This window comes from Sturnus vulgaris, chromosome 2 (genome assembly GCF_052056855.1).
Source record: "Sturnus vulgaris isolate bStuVul1 chromosome 2, bStuVul1.hap1, whole genome shotgun sequence".
NCBI lineage: Eukaryota > Metazoa > Chordata > Aves > Passeriformes > Sturnidae > Sturnus > Sturnus vulgaris.
Genome location: NC_142244.1, coordinates 80326257 through 80348570, shown reverse-complemented (window position 1 = coordinate 80348570; position 22314 = coordinate 80326257). Strand labels below are relative to the sequence as shown.

Here is a 22314-nt window from a genome sequence, read left to right as displayed (position 1 = left end):
TGAGTCAAGTACTTGTTTTAATATATGAAAAAGATGCTAATTAAAATAAAAATGCTGAAATCACTGATTTATCTGTAGCAGTCACTCAGTTAAATACAAAGATAACCCAAATTGCTGCAGAGAAGTATCACTGCCACCAACCATGTGTCACAGCCCTGGAATACCAATGTAGTTCTAAATGTACTACTAAATGTACTATAACTACTAATGTAGTTCTAAAGTAACTGAACAGAACTGGAGCCAACAGTGCAACTAGCTTAGGTGCTACCTCAGTTATGGCCTATACAGAGAAAAACATTTGTGTGTGTTTCTGCATGTATACACTTTAAAAAACAACTTCTCAGAAACACTTACGTTTTTTTTAAACCCAAAATAGGCACCAATAAACGTCAGTGGTACAGATATGCAAAACCAGAGTGCCAAAATAGCAACCAAAGTACCAAACGGAATAGCTGCTGAAGAGCCTTCTCCCCAGAGAATGAGGTTCATGATAAAAAAATCTGCAAATACAATTCTGAAAAACACACAGCACACTTAGAGCACAGAAATATTTCTTAACATTTAGTAACATTGACAAAACAATGGCATCGTTTTAAGATTTAAGTGCGAATCTCTGCTAAAACCAAATGACACACACAAAATATGAGAACAAAGAGGTCAGACAAGCAATTCTTTGTTAATCTAGTGGGACTGAACTCCAGCAGGCGCTGACGTTCCAACTAAGCTATTTCAAATATAAGCTTGTCTTAACTACACTTCAGGGTAAGACTGCTTGCTGTGATTAAGTGGAAAAAAGTATCAGAGTGGTTATACATTATATGACACTATGTAAGACTGACTACAGTGTGGTCAGAGAAACAGTCCAGAGAATAAAAAGACAATGAAAGCAGGCCTAAAACTTGCCACTATCATAATGCTTTTTCCTAGTCAACCTTTTCATGTGCTGAGAGTAAACAAATGCTTACCAAAAAAAAAAAAATCTAAGGATAATATGTCACTAACATATTCATCTTTGTCAAAAGCACCATGATACTCTTGTAGCTTTCAGAATAAAGGGACAATCTAAGATTTACTTGTATAGCTGAAACTTAAAAAATTAGCTATGCGTATCAGAGAAGCAATTTAATTCTCTTAATCGTGGCAATATTCTCAGCTTACCCAGGACAAAGGAATGATGTCAGCAGGACATTTGTTTTCCATTTCTCACCTCCAAATGCTGTATATTAAAACATTTGACAGACATTAACACATGCATTAAGCTCAACTATTAATTTTCCAGTCCATTTACCCATTATACTTAGCTTGCAAATACTCAAATAATGTGCTATCATGCCAAATTTAAAACAGTAAACTAAATATTCAGTAATAAAATTAGATTTCCTTATCCTATTGCTTAACCACAGAACTTCAAAGCAAAACGTCTCAGACCAAGGTCAGGAGAGATATCCAACTAAAACTGTGTCTTTGGCTACTTTATCTACTAAAAGGAGGGAGCAGATTTGCAGTATTTCTAAATCTTTAAAAATACTTAAAACCTGAAGTGATTAAGAAAATTAAGCTTTCTAGCATGTGACTGCAGGTTTCAGTAGGTAAAGACACATAAATATGTGAAAACCAAGCTTAACAGTTTTCTTGAAATAAGTCTTGCCTATGAATCTTAGAGAAGAGTCAGAACTACACACTTACAGAAGTAGTGATATTTTTCTTGAGTCTTAACAGCATTAAGCAGTGGTGATACCAAAAGACCAAAGATAGCTTTATTAAGAAAATCTTTATGAATTTGCACTGTGCTGATAAAAATTCTAGTCAGTATACTTTCAAATGAAAATATCCTGCTGGAGTGCAGTGAAGCTGATAATTTCATCTGAGCACTGCCATAATGACATGCTTCTTTATTTCAAGTCAGAAGTGATTATGGTTAGAGTGATTTTAATTAAGTTTCTATTTCTTCACAAAAACTTGGTAGAACGTGACAGCAGTTATTAAGATTAACCATTTAATTTCAACTAACTTTTTAAATGCAATTTTGAAAAAAAATACTCCAACTTTTAAAATTGGATATCCATTTCAGTTGCATTTTGTTTTGTCTCACATTACTTTATTTGTATACTATTAAAAAAAAAATCATGTTTACATGCTCTAAGAGTATAAACCACTTCCTGTTATAACAAAAATATCTCTGGATTAGTCATTCACTGTCTTAGTAATTCAAAAAAACATTCAAGTATCAATTAAGTGATTCCCAGTAAATAAAATCTGAAATTTAATCATTAATAACTACATTTCCACCAAAGACACAAGATTCAATTTGCCATCAATACATTTCAAAATAGCCTTTAAAATACACACTATATACCACAATATAAAGAATAATTCTATCCTCAATTATGTTCTTAATACTAAAATTTCCTTCCATTTAAGTCTAACTGGCTTGGATATTAAGAATACTTTACTATCATGTCACCACCACTATGTAAAAACTCCCAACAAAATACAAACTCATTCTTCCTACACGTGGTTTTCCCCACATGAAAATTACAAGATATTTAGAAGAAGAACTCCAATATCTACTGCCAAGCTGAAGTTCTGAAATTAACTTCTCTAGCCCCCTATATTCACAACTAAAGTAGTCCAAAAGATCTATCTCTCTCAGTCAAAAAACATTTCACCTTGAGTAAGGTAATTAATGTGGAATTCCATGCTTCACCTTAAAATAAATCAGAGGATAAAGGGGTAAACCATTTGAGCTGGTAGACAGACAGGTCTTGCATCAATAGCTGGGATCAGTAAGGGACTGACTGACTCCTGTCAGGGGCACAAACACCATGGGGTTGGTTTTTACAACTACAGAACACTTAACAATCCTTCTCCCTGTGCTCCAGCCACAGTCCAATGAGCATTGTTCTCCAAAAAGCCTGGGAGCTAGCTAAAAAGAGGTCACAAATCTCAGGCATGCAAGAACTGAGGTTCCCAATCTGGGGGTGCAGGTGTGTGTTGCCAAGGAAACATCCACGGCTAAAACTAAACGCAGGTTTACACTGTCCCCGCAGTGATAGGAAACAGAAGCAGAAAACCTCTGATGTAATGATGTAATGACCCTAGTACTAATACTGTTTAATTTCACAAATACACAGCAGCAAGAGCAATTCAGGGCCTTTAGGCATGATTACATCAAAAACAGTGTAACTATGTTAAGTGCTCTGTATCTATTTTCTGTTGTTAAGGTAAGTACATTTCTCCAAGTTGCCTTGAGGGAAGCTACAAACAGTGCAGCAAAAATAAAAATCAGTTCTGCAGTGATAATTTACATTAATGAACTTAAGAATTGTCATTTTCAGTAACTATTACTCACATTTGTAGAATCTGGCAGCAACATAACCAGCTGGAGTTCCAAGCAGTACCCACAGAACTACAGCACAGGTCATTAGAGCTCCCCTGTTAGCAGGTGACAAAAATCCCAGGCAAGCAAAAACTGTGAAGCAGAGATGCACAATTTTAGAAATTAGATTAGAAACCTTAGACTATATGTTTGATTTAAAGCCAGCATATCAGTTATCTTAAAATCTGTGCATACTAAGTTGCATGTCTACTACATCAGCTCAGCTGTTTCTAATGACTTTTATGAAATTTCTAGAAAAAACTGTACTGCTATTTTTACTAGCACCATGCAGTTAGCAGGGAAAAATCATGTGCAGTCAACTAAATCCTCCCCACTTTACTTACACAGGGTAACAAAAGTCATTATTAAGATTTGTGTGCCAGAGCCTAGAAAAACTGACAACAGCATTCCTTTTCTTGGAGGCCTGAAAATATCACCATGAACCAGCTTCCAGCCAAATTCTTCTTGAGCATCTTCCTGTGAAAGAAATACATCTATTTTAATACAGTAGATGCAACTTAAATAGCCTGTTACAACTACACATATAACTGAAAAAAATACATTGCAAATAAATCTTAGGAGTTATATTTTAGACTTACAGTGGAATCCATCTGATTGTATCTTGCAATATCTTTATGCAGTGTCCTCAACATAATCATAGCTACCATTCCAGACAGAAAGAGAACAATCACCAGGGAATTCATAATACTGAAAAGAAAAAAAAAGAAAATAAATGAAAATCATAATTTAAACTGCAACGTGAACGCTTCAGTACAATGAACTTCTTTCTTACCTAAACCACTGGATGTGAGTGTGAGGCATGGATTCCAAAATATAATCCCATCTTGATGCCCACCTGATACTTTTTTCTTCCTGAAAGAGTAAACACATGAACTTCAGATACAGTCAGTACCCAACTCATACATTTGAAAGTTGATGTTCGTGCAAAGCAATCTTAAATCTCGTGACTAACTGAAATTTCAAGTTCCATACCTTACAGGGAACAGTTTAATAAGAGCTACCTAGAACAAATGTAAGATTTAACCATAGAATGTAAACCAAAATATTTTCTGAATTTGAGCACCTGTGTCTTCTTAAGACATTAAGGCTTACCAAATTAATTCAATTGTGCATCCTCCCTTCAAGAACTGTATTAGTTCATCTGGAATGGACTCACAGAATAATGAAAGAATTTTTTAGCACATGTAAGTCCATATATCGAGAAACTAAGCTATGCTATACAGTCTCCAGCATAATACTTCACTCTCTAGATCATGCTCTGTCTAAATTATCCTTTGCTTTCATACAACCTCATTTCAGTACCAACTACCAATCCCATTACAAACAGCTTTTACTGCAGGACAGGTGGGGAGACAATACTGTAGAACTTACACTGTTAGTAGAGGGAAGTACATTATTTCTCCAGGCATTTCAACAGATTAAACTTATTCAAAATGAACATTAATTGATCAGAAACACTTCAAAAACAACATTATTTTTTCTTTTGCAGAGTAAACAGGAAATAAAGGAATAGACAGTGCTAGTTAAGGTGAACATTGCTATTAAATAAACCATAAACACTACTATCGATTAATAAAATTGGCTAAAATTGACAGGCTGTTATTTCAGTAATTTATAACATACAAGAGCAAGAGTGCTTTCCAGTAAAGCCAGGCTTTGAAAAAAGCAGTGGGTGAAAAAATTTAGTCAAGATCATATATCTAGTTCAATGAGATAACAAAACCATGTCTCAAAGCAAGCAACCAATTTCTAAACTAGTACCAATGACTCTAGGACAGAACTGCATTTTTCCTCATACCTAAACTACCTTTTTTTTTTATCTTCCTGAGATGACCTGTCTGCCAACCCAATGGAAATTCAGAAGATTACCTCCAATTGACGTAACACTGTGCACAAGACAGTTGCACAGCTGGGCATGTCATTTTTGAGGACAAACAACAAAATAATATGAAGCTGAGGTCACTCTTAAATACTAACTTATCACAGGTTTCCAGAAATACTTGCTTTTCAGTATACAAATTGATTTCAGCACCATAACTGATATAATTTCTCAAAATATAATTATATAGTATATACATAGTACAATCCCTCCTGAGTATGTTTCTTATATTATTTATTCTATTTTGAACTCAGAGTAACACGGAAACAGTTTGAGAAGGAATAAGAAACTTTGATAACACCAGTTTGTCCAGCAAACTCCATTTACAGACAAACAAAACAAAGCCTCCCTCTCTTGTTAGCAGAATGAGAGATATATAGCTATCACTGCTGCCTGCAGTTGCCAGATATACTGCTCCTCTGCTTTTAAATAGTGAGTAGTAGAACAAAGACTACCAGCTTCCTACTCTTCTGCAGGTTTCCATGGGAGGAAGACCTTGGAGAGAAGGCAACTTTTGCAGCAGGAGGGCAGAAATCGATCAGCTTCAACCTACAACATTAATTCGTTGAAACACACAATTTCTCAGACTCAAGAACTTGGATTGAAAAATAATCTCCCAGACAACCTAGGCAGATGTGGAAAGTTTGACTCTTTTAAAAACCACATACGTGTTTCATATCCACTCTGTGTGTGTTGGTATGCAAAACTGTAATGTATGTGGTTAAATCCCAATCCACCTCTGACATTCCAGTTCAAATAAAGTTTTAAAACTACAAATTTACTATTCTGAGCTAATTTTAATTGTCCATCTTTATAATTCAGAGTATTAATGAATGATTTTAAGAGGTAACTACCACAGAAATCTTAGTACTCACGTGAAAAGTAACTGAGTATGTGTATGCAATTTTGACTTCTCCACTAGCCTTATTACTTATATCCATAGGTACTCCTGAGCAGTCGGGGTTGTCTGCATGAGTATGCTTGTAACTGAGGGAAAAAAAGACACAGAATTAAAGCCACTTCACTGATAACATTCTTAAGAAAGAATTTATTCATCTTAGAAAAGCATACCAAGTATTCTTCCCTTAAATATAAGAATTGTACTTAATGTTTCAAATTTCAGAACTCAAAGAATACATCCTAAGGAGTTTTTGAAACTTGGAACTTCTTAAACAAGATTTGTCTCATCTAAAAAGAGCATAGTGTCTAAAGCAGAGTACCAAAAATGAAAGAAGTCTTAGTATTGCTATGAATCTCCAAAACACTTAAAGTTACACCACCAGAATTACTAACTTCTATCTGAAAAAAATACTTTCAACTGAACTAAGATCCAACAAGCTCAGTTATACCATGAAAGGTAAGATGCTAAGAAATAATACCACAGACACTGTTGTGCAAAAGCCACACAGACACCAGAACAACTGATGTGTGTATCTGTGAAATTTTTCTATTCAAATTTTAATTGTTGAGTACATCAAATCTTGCACTCCATTCAAGCCTGCACCAGGCACTGGTTGCCTATTCTGATACAAGACAGAATATTCCCTGGTAGGGAAATTAGGGTTCTACATCATGCACACACACTCTCATCACACCCCACAAACACTTGCAGGTTTTATCTTTTCTTGGTCCAAATAGGAAAAAGTGCACCAAGGTCCATCAAATTCAGAACAAAATGACATTAGACTGTCCTAACTACACTGTATCAATCAACAGGCAAGGTAATCTACAGGTGACATATCTGAAAGCATTTCTGACTAGCAGCAGCCTCCCACATCAAATCAATTGTCTTGGGATGGATCACTTTTGGATGACAAGTTACCTTCTAATACTAACCTTTTTGGTTCAAGTTTAGCAGCAACTAGTCTTGCTCCCAGAGCTTCATTTTCCACAACATGGTAATATATTTTTATGTCAACGTGGTTGAAAATATAAAAGGTATCTTTTTCATGAAATTCTGACTACAATGAAAAAAGGTTTTATTAAACAATCAAAAAATATAGACATCTCAAAGCCTTAGACAGAAGCCTGCATAACAGAATTTTAGACTGCATACAGTTTTTCTGTCAAGAATTTCTCCTAAAATATGAATGTGAGATACTGGCAATTATAAAGCCAGTAAGTGCTTTCTTGCATTAAAAACACAAGTTAGAAAAGTTAATGCTAAGAACAGTCTAGTACAATTGAAAAGTAGAAAAAATAATTTAAAGTATTATATATATATTAATAAATTTCTCCAACTGAAGATGTCCTATTTTATTTAAGTAGCAAACAGAATAGATAACTATGTGACAACTTTTGTTATCAGAAACATTTCATAAACATCAGCTATTTTAAAACAATGAGTATATTTTTCAGAAATTAAACAGAATCTCCCAAGACAAATAATGCAAATAAATGCCCCCTGTGACAGAACCACCTTTGAAACCAAAGATGCACAAGGACGAGCAGCAAGCAGCAGCCAAGAATGCTGAATGCAAACCTCAGATGAAGAGAAACATCACCTTGGAATTTAGTCAGTTAAAGAGGCTGTTAAACTCTCACATAATTTACCAGCTATGTCTACTGAAGTTCAGTTAGCAACTCTTAAGGACTCTATCTTCACCCTTTCTATAGAGAATCCCCAATTGTAAGAATAGTTACATAAATGAAACATGCTAATAATAGTTACACAAATGAAGTGTTCTTCTACAGTATATTAGTTACCCCTTCAAAGGTTATTTTTCTTTTATTAAAAGCAAGTATTAAAATAAGATTAAAGTAATATTGCCAGACTACATATTTGATCATAAATGCATCCATTCCTATGGAGCCCCTGAAACCAACTCATTATGGAGGCAATTAAACAAAAGTGGCAACCACAGAAACTGTTATCTTTGGTAAGATCTATTAAGTAAAACCAACCACTTTGAGAAAACCCAAAAACCTATTCCAAGTTTTCAGTGGCCTTGCCGTGGAAGAGGCCTGTGGTAGTCTGAAGACTTCCTGGACTTGCTGTTGTATTCTTAGCTCCATAACGCTTTCACTCATCTGGAACTCCACCACTGTATCATCTATCCAATCTTTGCTCATGCAGAAATCTTATGTCTTTTTCCACCAGCTCCCAGTTTTAGGGAAAGTAAACCTTCGAAAAGTATACGGAGGTACAAACACACCTATGCAAATCTGCTGCTGCTAAAACACTTGTATCCCACAAAAATGTAAAGTCCAAGCCTTCAAACGTTTCAATTTCTTAGGCAATGAAGGATGAGATACTTTCCTTCACCTTTACCCTCCACATGTAATAAATGCTATGCATGTTGATCCCTTGATCTTTTAGGGCCCTTCTGTACTATGCAACGTAAGAGACAAGGCTCTTAGGCTTAGATTGGGCTTTCAAATTGAGGTACTTGCAGACAAAAACACTTTTTAGGCAACATGGGTTCTTAAAACAGCAAGGACTCACCATAGAAACTGACACAGGAGAAATGCTAGTCTCTAAATTAGTAAAAAGGGGATATTAAAAAATATGTAATTGCATAAACATACATTAATAACACAGGCATCTTTTGGACGGCCATCTTCTGTAATATAACAGCCAATAGGAAAACCAGGATTACAGAACCTCTGGCCATCTTCCACATCATAACACCACGTCACAGGCATGTTGTCCACAATCCTGTAAATGACATAGTGACACTTCATAATTTTTCAAAATACACAGTGTAATGGAAACAAAACCAGATTAACATTAATCTAACTTTGCTACATTCGTTACTGGACTATTAACTACAAGAATAACACTACCCATGTAATTGCACCAATTGCCAATCCAAGTTCCAAATGAGTTACAAGCATGTAGCTCTTCAACTGAAACCACTCTGTTCACTGCACTGCTTCATGAAGTCCCCTTACAAAGACAGCCCAAAGCTGACAACTCACCCAATCCAAAGTCCTAACAATTTAACTTACTATTTTGTTTTCAAAAAATGGCCAAAATCATCACATTTGCTAAACTAGCTAAAATTGATAATTTTAAGTTTAAGACAAAACACAAAATTAAAAAACAAAGTCTACATCACATATTAATTCTCCAGCTTCCTCATTGCTCTTTCATTGCAAAATACATTTTTCATGGCACTTCTAAAACATTTTCTTTTGCTATTTAAATGAATTCCTAATCATTAACCTCATTTATAGCTCCCAAAGAGTATGCAACATTTTAATTAGATGATTTGCATTACCAAAAAATTGTAAGCCACCAAACAACTGGGGAAATAATAACTTTCAAATCTGCTGCTTTTATATTATTGCCTCACAAGATTTATACTCGTAATACCTAAAATCAGGGGGTTTATAGGTCAGTTTCAATGAAAAATTTGTGGAAGTGCACGCTCCCATGATGAGTTGAAGAAAGTTAAAAGACAGCAAGACACAAACTGGATCTAACATGCAACTAACAGTACAAATGTCAAAACCAAAAACATAATTTAAAACGTGGAGAAAGGATCCCTTCCTAAAAGGAACTACTAGAAGACCCTAAACCAATTTATGTTTTATGAAATGTTTAAACTAGCTAGAAGGTAAATCCCCAAAATATGTCATGTAAAGAAGACTTAAAATTCAGTATCTGCCAGCATCAATTACCCAAGGTATATTTTCAAACGTGTATTAAGTTCATATATGAAGACATTAGACAACTGCCACATTTTGTGCATCACTAAACTAAAAAAACTAAAAAAAGACATCCCACTGAAAGCTAACAAAATTTTGTACAACTTATCAAGCTACTGAATGTCTTTACAATTAAGTGTCTTAAAGATACTTTAAAATACTTAATTTAAACACAGGAATTGAACTAATTATATTAAACACAGGAATTATGACTTCACATAACAAAAAAAAGCACTATTTAATCTGCTGCATATTGGAACAGCCTCTATATTAGCACTACTTTTCAAAGCACATTAGCAGACATGGGAGAAAAGTGGGGTATGTTCTGCCTTTACCCACGCAACATGGAGAGAGCTGTATAATCCCTACCAGTAGCTACCCAGCAGAAATAAACTGCAGTAATCTTGGTTTATATTGACACAATAGAAAAGATGAAGACAGGCCCTACAAAAATAAGAGTTGCCAGGTTTTCAGGAGATTCCAAAGGCTATTGCAGTTGCAAGAAGCAGCAGCAGCACCAACCAATTCCTACTCACTTCACCATGCTACTACAAGGTACAATGAAGTTGCAAGTAAGGAGCTATTCCAGATTTAGATTCATTACACTTTGACTATATTATGTGAGGCCAATGGCATGAGGTTCAACAAGGCCAAGTGCTGGGTTCTGCACGTGGTTCACAACAGCCTCATGCAGCACTACAAGCTGGGGCAAGAGTGCTTTTCTGCCTGGCAGAAAAGGACTTGGGGTGCTGGTCCAGAGAAATCGAACATGAGCCAGCAGTGAGCCCAGGTGGCCAAGAATGCCAGTGTCATCCTGGCCTGTATCAGCAATAGCGTGGCCAGCAGAACCAGACTGTCCCTCTGTACTCAGCACTGGGGCAGCTGCACCTCAAACCTCGTGTCCAGTTCTGGGCCACTCACTACTAGAACGGCACTGAGGTGCTAGAAAATGTCCAGAGAAGGGCAACAGAACTGGGGAAGGGCCTTATGATGAGTGACTGAGGGAGCTCAAGTTGTTTAGTCTGGAGAAAAGGAGGCTCAAGAGAGACCTTACTGCTATCTTCAAATGCCTGAGAGATGTTCAGGGTGGAGGTCAGCCACTTTTCCCAGGCAACTAGCGATAGGAAGAGCGGAAAACGGTCCCAAGTTGTGCAGGGAAAGCTCAGGTTGGATATTAGAAAATAATTCTTCACAGAAAGGGTGGTCAGGCATTGGAACAGGTTGTCCAGGGCAGCGATGGAGTCAACCTTGGAAGTATTTAGAAGACTAGATATAACTTAGGGACATGGTTTAGTGGTGGAATTGGCAGTGTTAGGTTAATGTCTATATTTGGTTTGTGGCAAGGTTTTGGTTGGCAGGGGGGTATAGAAGTTTTTGTAAGAACTCCCATTTCTGAGAGCCAGTGCAAGCTGGCTCCAACATAGAGTCCCTGCTGGCCAAGGCCAAGGCCATAGTGACCAGAGGCAGCACCTCTAGGAAACAGATTTAGGAAAGGGAGAAAACCCCCTTCACAACAGCATCTGCAGCTGGAGAGAGGAGTGGGAATATGCGCAACTCTGCAGGCACCAAAGGTCAGTGGAGAAGAGGGTTGGAAGAAATGCTCCAGGCACAGGAGCAGAGATTCCCCAGCAGCCTGTGGTGCAGCCCATGGTGAGTCAGGCTGTCCCCTTGCAGCCCATGGAGGACCCCCCATCAGAGCAGGTAAATGTGCCCTGAAGCAGGCGGTGATCCCATGGGAAACCCACACTGGAGCAGGCTCCTGGCAAGACCTGTGGCTCCATGGAAAAATGAGCCCACTGTGCAGAAGATGTGCCAGAACTTGCAAACCCATGGGAGACCCAGGCTGAAGCGGCCTCTTCTTGAAGGACTGCACCCCATGGAAGGGATCCATACTGGAGCAGTTCCTGAAGAGCTGCAGCTCATGGAAAGGACTTGCATTGGGGATATTTATTAAAAATGCTTCCATGGGAGCAACCCCACACTGGAGCAGGGGCAGAGTGTACAGAGTCCTGATCCTGAGGAAGAAGGAGTGGCAGAGACAATGTGTGATGAACTGACTACAATCCCCATTCCCTGTGCCCCTGTGGGGAGGAGGTGGTGAAAACTGGAAGTGAAGTTGAGCCTGGGAAGAAGAGAGTGTTGGGGAGGAGTTTTAAGATTTGGGTTTATTTCCCATTACCCTTCTCTGATTTGACTGGTAATAAATTAAACTAAATTCCCCAATTTGAGTTTGTTTTACCCATGACAGTGCTTGATGAGTGATCTCGGTCTACCCATATCTTGACCCTTTTGCTACATTTTCCCTCCCCTGTCCACTTGAGAAGGGAAGCGACAAAGCACTTTGCTGGGCACCTGGTGTCCAGCCAGGGTCAACCCACCACATGGTTGGGCTCAATGATCTTCAAGGTCTTTTCCAACACAAACAATCCTGTCCTTGTATATTTGAAGTTTTATCTCCATAACATATGCTAGAGAGATTGCTCGCTTTTGTTAGTGTTTTTGTCTCCTAATCAAAACAAGGCAACATTAACATATTGCAAGTAAGTTTGGTTTGGATAAAGCATTTGGATTCCTATGCATCCATGCAGCAAAGGCATACTGAGCTGCCTTCAAGCGGCAATGCCGGAACAAATTGATAGTTTAAGTAGCAAATCATTTTTCACAGCTAATCTTAAAATTTAAAATGACTTGAAGAGATTATACATGTGGAGCAAATAAGCTATTCAACAGTGTTCTTATATGTCTCTCAAGAACATCTGGTGATGAACATTGTCAGGCAAGATATCAGTATAGCTGCTGAGTCCAATTCAGTATGTCAATTCTTAATCTTATTAAGTGGCTTTTGAAACCTTAAAAGTACTTTTCACCATCTGTGTTCCCCAGGAATTTCATGATAAATTGAAGCTGGATAATAACCCTCTACTGAATCCTCACTTATGCTACCTTGTTGATCCCTGTACAACATACCACTATACCATACTCCTGGAGCATGAATCAATAATCACAAAATCCAGCCACTGCCACTTTGTAAAGCTTTGGCTAAGGAGGACTAACAGACATAGTCAGGGATTTTTTTAGTGGTTCTGAAGTTTTAGGGCAGTGGCCAGAGCAATAAAAAAATTGTAAAAATGCCATTAAAAGAACTAAGAAATAATCTATATTTCAAGGGAAGTTTCTCAAATAATTCTGAAAACCAGAATTATATATTTCTTAAATCTCAACAGTCTTATCAAGTTAGGTACACTGGTTAAAAAAAAAAAAAGCATACTTGAATACACTAAATATATTTTTAAAACAATTTAATCTACAGGGAAAAAAACCCAAACCAATCTGAAATACTTCTTTGTATGGTTAGTTTTACACAGTTCTGTTTCAGCTTCTATCAGCCTAAGTTATGGGCTTTCCTAAAAAAAAAATAAAATTCTTTCAAGCCTCATAACCTTGGGAAGCTACTGTTAATTTACACACCAAAACATAACGCAACCCTTTATAAGTGAGGCTTTTATGACAGACTCACATGCATTATTGAAATTCAAAGTGGTGCAAATATTACAAACATATGCAGGATTTAAGAAGAATATAATCAAGTCCAGCACGTTCAAAGCTCCACTTATTTTAGCATTAGGTATATACACTACAAATCCCTGCAAAAGTAGCTGTACATTTCAGAGTTTCTTTATGGCTTCCTTGTTCATCTACCTGAACATATGACTATTGCCTGTGAACCCTTCTGACATAACCCATCAACTTCCTACTACACTCATTTTCAAAATGTTCCCAGAACTATTTACATCAGTGAACCACAGTTTATCTCCCACAAAGGGATATCCCATATCAGTTCCTGAGAGCAGTATAAAATGCACTTGTTGCCTTTCCAACTGTTTCAAAATTGAAGGAATAGAATGTGACATTTCAGAAAAACAGTTAATGACAACAGCAACATTCAACGTGCATTTTTACTAAAATATCCAAAAAGTTTAAATCCAATTAGATGAAGACCAACACGTTTGTTCCCATAAAGCAGGAGGTCCATATTTGGAATTAGAGCATACCTATGAGTGACATCAGTTAATGATGCTCATGTATTCCTTGCAAAGATATGCCTCAGGAACTCCTGCCCAAGTCCCTTCTATTCTTGCACCTGAAAGCTGCTGTTGGCAGAGCATGCCAACACATCAAGCAGTAAATAAACACTGATAATGTGGCTGTGTATTTCCAGTGTCAAGACTGAGCCTGCTGATAAACATTTCATAGCTCTTGGATGTTGGTGCAGTGTTGGGAAACAGAAAATCTGCCTGAGATTCAGCACACACATTCAGCCTTGTCCCACCCTTACTGCCCACTGGACAAGGATTCAATGCATGAGCTGAAACAGAGCCCCAGCATGCTCCAAGGTCAATCAGATGGTTACAGAGAGACTCAGAGAACAAGAAAGGACCAAGCATTCTCCAAAATTATTTCATTAACTAGTTTTCATTGGCCACTTTTCCCTTCCACATCCATAGATAAGAAATAAACATTGCATAAAAATCTCAGAACTGTTGATTCTGTCTCCTGTACACAGCATTTGAAGGTGAGTGCAAGAGCTCTTGAAAAAAACAAAGACAACACAGCAACAGAATAAAGGTCCTGTAAGACTTCTCAAGCTAAGGCAAAACGAACTTCTACATTTACAGGTGAAAAAAAGCAGCAGTATTTTACAGTAAGTACAAAGCTTTGTGTTTAGAAACAGATGCATTTCCATTGCTCTTAGTGCTTATCCTTCAAGTGAAGGCATTTTCTTAATGAAGACAACAAACAATATAACATTTTATGCAAAAAACAGAAGGGGAAGAAATTAAGAGCACATATCTAGTGTTCCATCTGTATTAACTTGCAAATACAAAAGTATAAACTAAATTATCACCAACACGCTACACTAACCAATCTATGAATTTTGATACCAACTTACCAGTGATGTTGGTAATTCAGTAGCATACTTTTTTTCAAAAAGTCTAATTTCTGTTTATCTTCTGGCTTTGTGGTATCATACGTTTTTGTACAAACAGATTTACATGTCTCCTTCTTGTTGAATGTGAACTAAGAAAAATGAAAGACACATGAGCAAAAAGGTTATAACAAACTGTCTTATTTCAGTACATAACATTTCTCCTATACATTTCATTGCGTACACTATTATAATGAAAACACCTAACAAATTACTGAGACTAGGTACACTAACCCTCAAGAGGAGGTTTTTACACTGATGGATGTTCTAAACCCTTCCTGTACTCATTGTAGGAGCCCTACGGCAAGAACTTGTTACTGACTAAAACACGTTTTGTGCCATGATTTACCAGATAAGTCATTTGACCTCACAGCAGCCATGCTGCCACAGGTAGCTTCAATTGATAACTTTCTCTCCTACTACCTCTGTAAGAGAGAATATGAGAGCTTCAGTCACCAGAAAAGACCAGCAAGCTAACACCATTTATAATCCTTCCATTTCATGGCTGCAATATTTTCTGATCTGGTTCCAAGAAATGAGAGTGCTGAGCAGCAATAATCAGGTTTTGTCAGATCCCAAAGAGAGAGGATAACCTACACAGCATTTCAGGCTACAGCTCCACGATGCAAAGCACACAGTTACAATTAGGTTAAACTGACAGATTTCTATCGTGTGGAATTTCAGATGCTGAAGCTTTCTCAGATAAAGCCCTTGTGAAAATCATCTTCAAGATTCTGATCTCCTTTGGTTACATTTGAATGCACACCCCGCCAGAGAACAAACCCTGTAAGGAGACGGTTCTATCCTCTCTCCAAACAAGACTTGGCCAAGGTTTTCAGACGGACGCTTCTTTCCTTCTGCTTGACAAAAGTCAAACCTGAATTAGAGAAAAGACACAAAAATGAATAAATTATTCTCAGCTGCAAATAATGTTCCCAAATCAACATGCACATTACAAGTAAAGGAATTATACAGCTTTCCCTGTAGACAACAGTTTCTTCATTTAACCTGTGAAGTGTGAAAATCACTTTCCCGGTTTGAAAATAAACCAGATGAAACAGAACCAACAATCAAATCTCTTCATCAGCTATTTCAGAACAATGTAGGATAAGTTTCTTAAAGTAATTAGAAGTTTCCTATTTGAATAGGGATTTTAGACAAGAATTAAATCTTCATCTAGAGTTTAATAATGACTGAGAAAAAAGCATGCAGGCCAGATTCTGGAATTTGAGGGAAAATAAAATAAAAATAAAAAAATACAACACAACACAATACAATAAAATACAATAACGCAAGAGACAGTTACCTTACAACAAACACTATTGAACAGGTTATTACATTTTTATTCACCAACACATTTACATCCTCCATGTTTTTCCAGACATAACATCTGCATCTGTTTTTCCAGTCTATTTTTAAATATATCACATTTGTGTTCCTTAAAGTGTAGACATAACTGGTGCTTAAGCTCTTCAATATTAACAGTCAAAATATTCTTTATAGCAAAAACTTTATATCGTTGTACCAGACACTGATACATTTTGTGCACTCCTATGATGTGTACAAAGAAAACATTTAACACCTCATTAAGATAATTGATGGGATGTTCGCACCTCATTACCACTTTAACTCATCTGGCATCGGCTACTAAAGACAGAGGTAATACTTTGATCTACAGTGACAACTAATGCAGTAAAGTATCATATATTTATACACACATATTTTAACCTTAAGCTACATTACAACAGTGATTCAACCTGCATGAGAGCCTATGAATCCACGCACTGAAATATAAGCAAAGACAACCGAGACAAAGGAAGCAATGTAGGGATCCATTTGCTCATTGAAAATTCTGTATTTGTAAACTTATGTTAGCAAAATAAATAGCCATGCCTCAGTGGCACATTGCTGTAACAAGATGTCAATAATACTTGAAGGTAAATTAAATCCATCCTTTTGGAAAAATTGACAATTAAAATGGCACAAACAGTATAATATACTTACGCAGTGTATTCGTAGGGGAGGACAGACTCTACTGAGTCAAGTCTGTTCACAAACAGCTCGATTCCAGACTGAAAGAGCAGAGATAATCAGCAGTTATATTTAAAGCACTTTTTCGATTCCCATGGATATGCAAAAATAGATTTGTTTGAATAAGGTTAAGGAAAGCCGAAAATGTAAGATTTGTATAATCATCTATCTTGATGTACAGTGAACTGTATGTGCTGAGAGCGTAAGTACAGCACTATCTAACCATCACAAATGCAGTGACCACATGACAAAAACACTCAAAGGCTAACATAACCATTCCAACTACAAGATAGCAGGAGACCATGCACAAAAATAATATCCTTAGCAGCTGCCAGTGTTTGAGTTTAATGTACCAAGTTAGTCATATTAGTCATCACCACAACTTTAGCGTAATAAAAATCTCAGAAGAACATGAAGAGAAGTGCAGATGAGACCAGTACTTCTCTCTGTAATTAAGATGCTCCAATATTTAATCTGTGTAGTAGCTAAAAACTGACCTATGATAATTTCAACAATGTATTCAGACTGATACAACATTTTAATTTTGATCATAATCTCTTTTCAAAGAGAAGGCAAGGATACCCACATTTACCTTCCTATAAAAGTTTTTTAGTAACTCTTGAGTAAGAACCTGAAATTCAGTCTACTGTGGTTTCAGACTAGTTTGGTCTACATACATTAATTACAGACAGGCTAGCCCACTTCTAAGGAAAGGAAGAGCTCTCTCATTCTTCCCTCTTAGTCTTAAAATCCCTTCCCTTATTCTAGTCTTGGAGTTCTAATAAATTTCAAGTGTTTGCTTTATACTGCTTTTGGCAGTTATCTGCTTGCCTAGTAAACCAATCCAATGGGCTTAAATAGCAAAAGACTTACCAAAAAAATACTTAAAGAGCAGTTCTTAGTATCACAGCAGGCTGTCCTCACTTCGGCTGGGATATAATTTTCTTCCTAGCAGCTGGTACAGTGCTGTGTTTTGTATTCAATGTGATAACACACTGAAGCTTTAAGTTGTGGCTACAGTGCTTACTCTGAGTCAAGGACTTTGCAGTTTCCCATGTTCTGCCAGCACGGAGGTGCACAAGAAGCTGGGAAGGAGCATGACCAAGAGACACTGGCCAAAGGGCCACTCCATACCGTGGAATGCCACACTCAGTACATAAACTGGGAGAGTTGGCTGGAAGGGGACGATCACTGTTGTGGGATGGGCTGGGCATCCATCAGTGGGTGGTGACCAATTGTATTGTGCAACTTGTTTTGCCTGGGTTTTATTCTCCTGTCTCTCTCTCTCCTTTTCATTAAAAATTATTATTATGCCTATTGTTACTACTATTAGTAGTCTGAGTATATTTACTTTATTTCAATTAAACTCTTATTGCAACCCACAAGTTACTCTTCCCCCCAGTTCTCACCATCTCGCTGGGGTCAGCAGGAAACAAGAAGCTGTGTGGCTCTTAGTTGCCAGCTAGAGTTAAACCACAACACAAACTGAGCTGTCTTACTGTGTAATCAGACAAGAGCTGAAGAGCAAAACAAAGGTGAATGTCCTCAAGAAAAAGCCCTCTCCCTTTTAAGAGCAAGCCATCTATTATATTACCAACAGAAGAGCATTTCCTCCCTATGAAAATTCACTCAAGTTTAGCCAAACCAAGAAATTCTGGAGGAAAAGAAAATATGGAAATGTTCACATGTATCTGTAGCTCAGATACTTCAGTTGGGTACTGTGTTTTACTGACATAGTTTAGCCGTCCATGTGCAAGTCAGAATGGAGTCCTGGGAGACACAAGAAGTTCTGTGAACTGTTAGCATGACCCACTAAGTGAAGACACACCTTAAGGGTCATCTTTCCCCTGCCCTAAGCCATGCAGACCTGCTGCTCACCTCTGGGTAGTGCATGCTTGCCATAATTCTGTAAGCCACTTCAACTCCCTAACACAGCAGGAAACTAGACTGGTAAAAAGTTGGATAGTTTCCTGCCATGTTAAGCTCAAAAAAACAAGTTACACACCAGGGTCAATGCAGAGGACACAAATACATTGCCCAGGGGAAGACAGGAATGAAATCTCTCACTCCCAGCAGCAGGGAATTAGACTGCCTCCGCTGGCCACAGAACCATGGCCTTAAATTAGCTACTTTTCATTGGAAGATATTTAAGTAAATGTTGCAACTTTTCCTAAGAATTATATGCATTACTGTAGATCAGCATATTTGATAAACCATTTCCCATACAACACCAAACCGTTTTTGAAGCGATCAGTATTTTTAAAAACTGAGTAATGATTCTTAATCTTCAGACAAGAATTACTATTTAAGTCTGCATAGATCCCATTCCATTTCTGGTGATATTCCAACCAAAACCAGAAGCAGCAGCCAACCTGAGTTTGCCCAAGCAGATTATCAGGAAACTTGGCAAAAGGAAGAAAGCCAAGGGTCTCATTGCTCTTACCTGCATGCCCCATTAACAACATCTCATCCCGTCTCACCAACACAGGACAGGAGATCACAGGGATCATAACAGACAGTAGGTATTGAGATCTGGCATGTGGATCAAAATCCTCATGCAGAGGAAAATTCACTATTACTGACATTGCAATTAACAGTGGTAACTGCAAGAAATCTGTGAGAAATGAAAAAAATGAAGCCTGTCCAAGGAAGCTTAATTTTATCCACTTACATAAATATGATACAGCAATAATCTGATCATATATTGTTTCTCCCTACCACGGACCAGAGTACAGTCAGCTGCAAATTACCTGGAGAGAATTAGATGTGAAGAGTGCTTTAGACTTCTCCATATACCTTTATCTAACATGGAAATTGATAAGAGGTGGCTAATTGCAGAAGGAATTTTTGCACTAGTACAGCTGTTGAGGTGTTCAGCTGCCTGCTGGTGGTACATTTGCATTACCCAAGTACCTCACTTTACATTTATTAAATGATAAATTCTCAGGAGAAGACAAACATTTTGTACGTGCTATATGAGGAATAAAAATAAAGAGATATCTGAGAAAGATCACCTCATAAGTGTCTCAGGTTGGTTAAAAAAGACAGTAGGCCATGTGGTCCACCTGACTTAAAAAAATATATCTTTCTTCTACAAGCTTAAAACAGGAATAATCCAAACATAGCAATGTTTTTCAGGGATGTTGTGAAAAAGCACAAAGTGCAGCTTGAAAGCTTTAGCCTGTATTTGAAAAAAAAAAAACCATTCCTTAAGAGGGTGGTGCAGCACTTTAACAGGTCACCCAGGGAGGAGATGGATACTCTATGCTTGGATGTTTCCAAAGCTTGCTTAAACAAAGGTAGAGCTGAGTTGATCAAGTGTTGACAAAAGTGGTGCTTTCTGTCCTCTCATGCTCCATACTCATGAGGCTGTAGTATGTGACCTGCTGAGGTCACTTCCAAACACCATTTCTGTGGTCCTGAAGTAGAATGTCCAGAGAATATACTACTACAACTGAAGAGTCTTCATTATGTGCCTGGCTTATTCCTGGCTCTGCTGATTCAGGACAGCAGAAGGATAAAGTCAGCACATGATATTTACCAAAAGCATACAGTTTAAGCAGGCTCTTATTCTGAAGAATTATGAACCAATGTTTCATGCAACGCAGAAGCTGAGAGCTCAGAAAGTACAAGACAGCCACTTTCTACAGTAGTAAGACCATGAATCATAAAACTGATTGGTCTTGAACTTTCTCATTTGAGTATTAAAGCACAGTCTGCTGTAATTTCCATCACAGCAGCAGGAAACAACTTCAAAAGGTACCCCAAAGGAGCAAAGACGATTTTTCATCAGAGGAGATTTACATGAATGCTCCCCACCAATATCCGTACAAATGAGTTATTTGGTTATGTGAAATTTGCTAGTCACTTCTGCAGGCATGAAGGCAAGTTTAAGCTTCACTTGACACAGGGCCTAGAAGCCCTTGTACTTCAGGTTCCTGCAGCCAGGAAGACACAGCAAGGAAAGTGTTACTGGATGCTTACTTTGATATCTGCTGCAGCCACCAGCTGCTCGCTCCTGCCAAGAATCACACACACACCCTTCGGCATGACCTGTCACCTGCCATCCTTACTTGCAGCAGCTTTCCTGCAGGGATTTGAAAGGGCCCGAGAGATAACCGGCCGGAGCTTCCTACTTCCCCGACGTGGCCGTAATTCATAGGATGAGTCGACAGCTCCCTCCTTCCCTCGGAGGGATCGTGGTCACCTCCCAGCCAGGCCGGAGCTGAGCCAGGCAAGCACCTCTGCCATTCCCTGGGTCCTCTGTCTCATCAATTTCCTTTTCAAGGAGCAATGACCATAAACTCAAACACGATAAGCTACGCCTCAACACGAAGAAGAACTTCTTTACACTGAGGGTGGCAGAGCACTAGAACAGACTGCCCAGAGGGTCACGGAGTCTCCCCCTCTGCAGACATTCCATACGCGTTCCTGTGTCACCTACTCCCGGCAACCCTGCCCTGGCAGGGGGGTTGGACCAGATGATCTCCACCGCTCCCTTCCAACTCTAACAATTCTGTGAGCAACCTGAGCACAGCGTGCACCGCTCCACGCTCCGAGTTCCCGCAGCCACAGCCCCCGCGCCGCCGGGGAGCCTCGGTACGGCACAGCGAGGCGGCTCCAAGCCCTCCGGACAAACCCTGCTACACAGCCCCCGCGGCAAGGGACAACATCCAGGCCCCGCCGCACCCGGGCGGCCTCAGGGGCCTCTCCTCAGCGCCCCCCGGGCTCACCTTGCACTCGGGCTTCTCCTTGCCGGCCTCGCAGAAGTTGACGGGAGCCAGGCCCGGCAGGTAGAAGGCGGCGGCGGGCACGGAGGCCGCCGCCAGCGCGGCAGCGAAGAAGAGAAGGCGCCGCAGAGCCATGTCGGGCCGGGGGGCGGCGGGGCTGTGCCGGCGGGGCCGGGGTCGCTGGGCGGCAGCGGGGTCGCGGCTCCGTCTCTCGCCCCCCGCGCCCGCCCTGACGCGGCCGCGCCGCTTCCGGCTTCCCCCTCGCGCGCGCGCGACACGTCGTCACCCTCCGCGCGCGGGGCCGCCTGACCGAGCGCCGGGGGGCGGGGCCGGCGCGCGCGTTCGCTTCCGGGGTGTCTCGCGCCCCCGTTGCCACGGCAGCGCGAGCGCGGCTCCGTCCCGCCGGGAGCGCCGCACCGGGAATGCGTGAGGAGGAGCCTTGCTAGCCGGGCGGGGGCTGTGATCCTGCCCTTCTCTGCAGCCCCGGGCCTGTGTCCGGTTCTGGGCTCCTCAGCACGAGAGCTCCTGGAGTGGGTCCGGGGAAGGGTGACAAAGATGATCAAGGAGCTGATGTTACCAGACAGGCTGAGAGGGCTGGGCCTGTTCAACCTCGGGAAGAGACGGCCGAGACGGA

At 39.3% G+C, this 22314-nt stretch overlaps 1 protein-coding gene across 1 annotated transcript in view; it reads right to left on the bottom strand.

Moving 5' to 3' along the window:
• Positions 1-21937, bottom strand: part of TM9SF2 (transmembrane 9 superfamily member 2) — a 29784-nt gene extending 7847 nt beyond the window's left edge. Inside the window, exons 1-13 of the mRNA XM_014873361.2 lie at positions 21684-21937; positions 16924-16991; positions 15703-15796; positions 14884-15011; positions 8808-8937; positions 7116-7240; positions 6155-6266; positions 4173-4252; positions 3979-4087; positions 3724-3856; positions 3353-3472; positions 1159-1216; positions 355-514 (exon numbers count right to left, since the gene is read on the bottom strand). Of these exons, the coding sequence (XP_014728847.1) occupies positions 355-514; positions 1159-1216; positions 3353-3472; positions 3724-3856; positions 3979-4087; positions 4173-4252; positions 6155-6266; positions 7116-7240; positions 8808-8937; positions 14884-15011; positions 15703-15796; positions 16924-16991; positions 21684-21815 (1449 nt within the window). The 5' untranslated portion in view covers positions 21816-21937. The remainder of the gene's footprint in view (positions 1-354; positions 515-1158; positions 1217-3352; positions 3473-3723; positions 3857-3978; positions 4088-4172; positions 4253-6154; positions 6267-7115; positions 7241-8807; positions 8938-14883; positions 15012-15702; positions 15797-16923; positions 16992-21683) is intronic.
• Between the last annotated feature and the right edge of the window lie 377 nt (positions 21938-22314).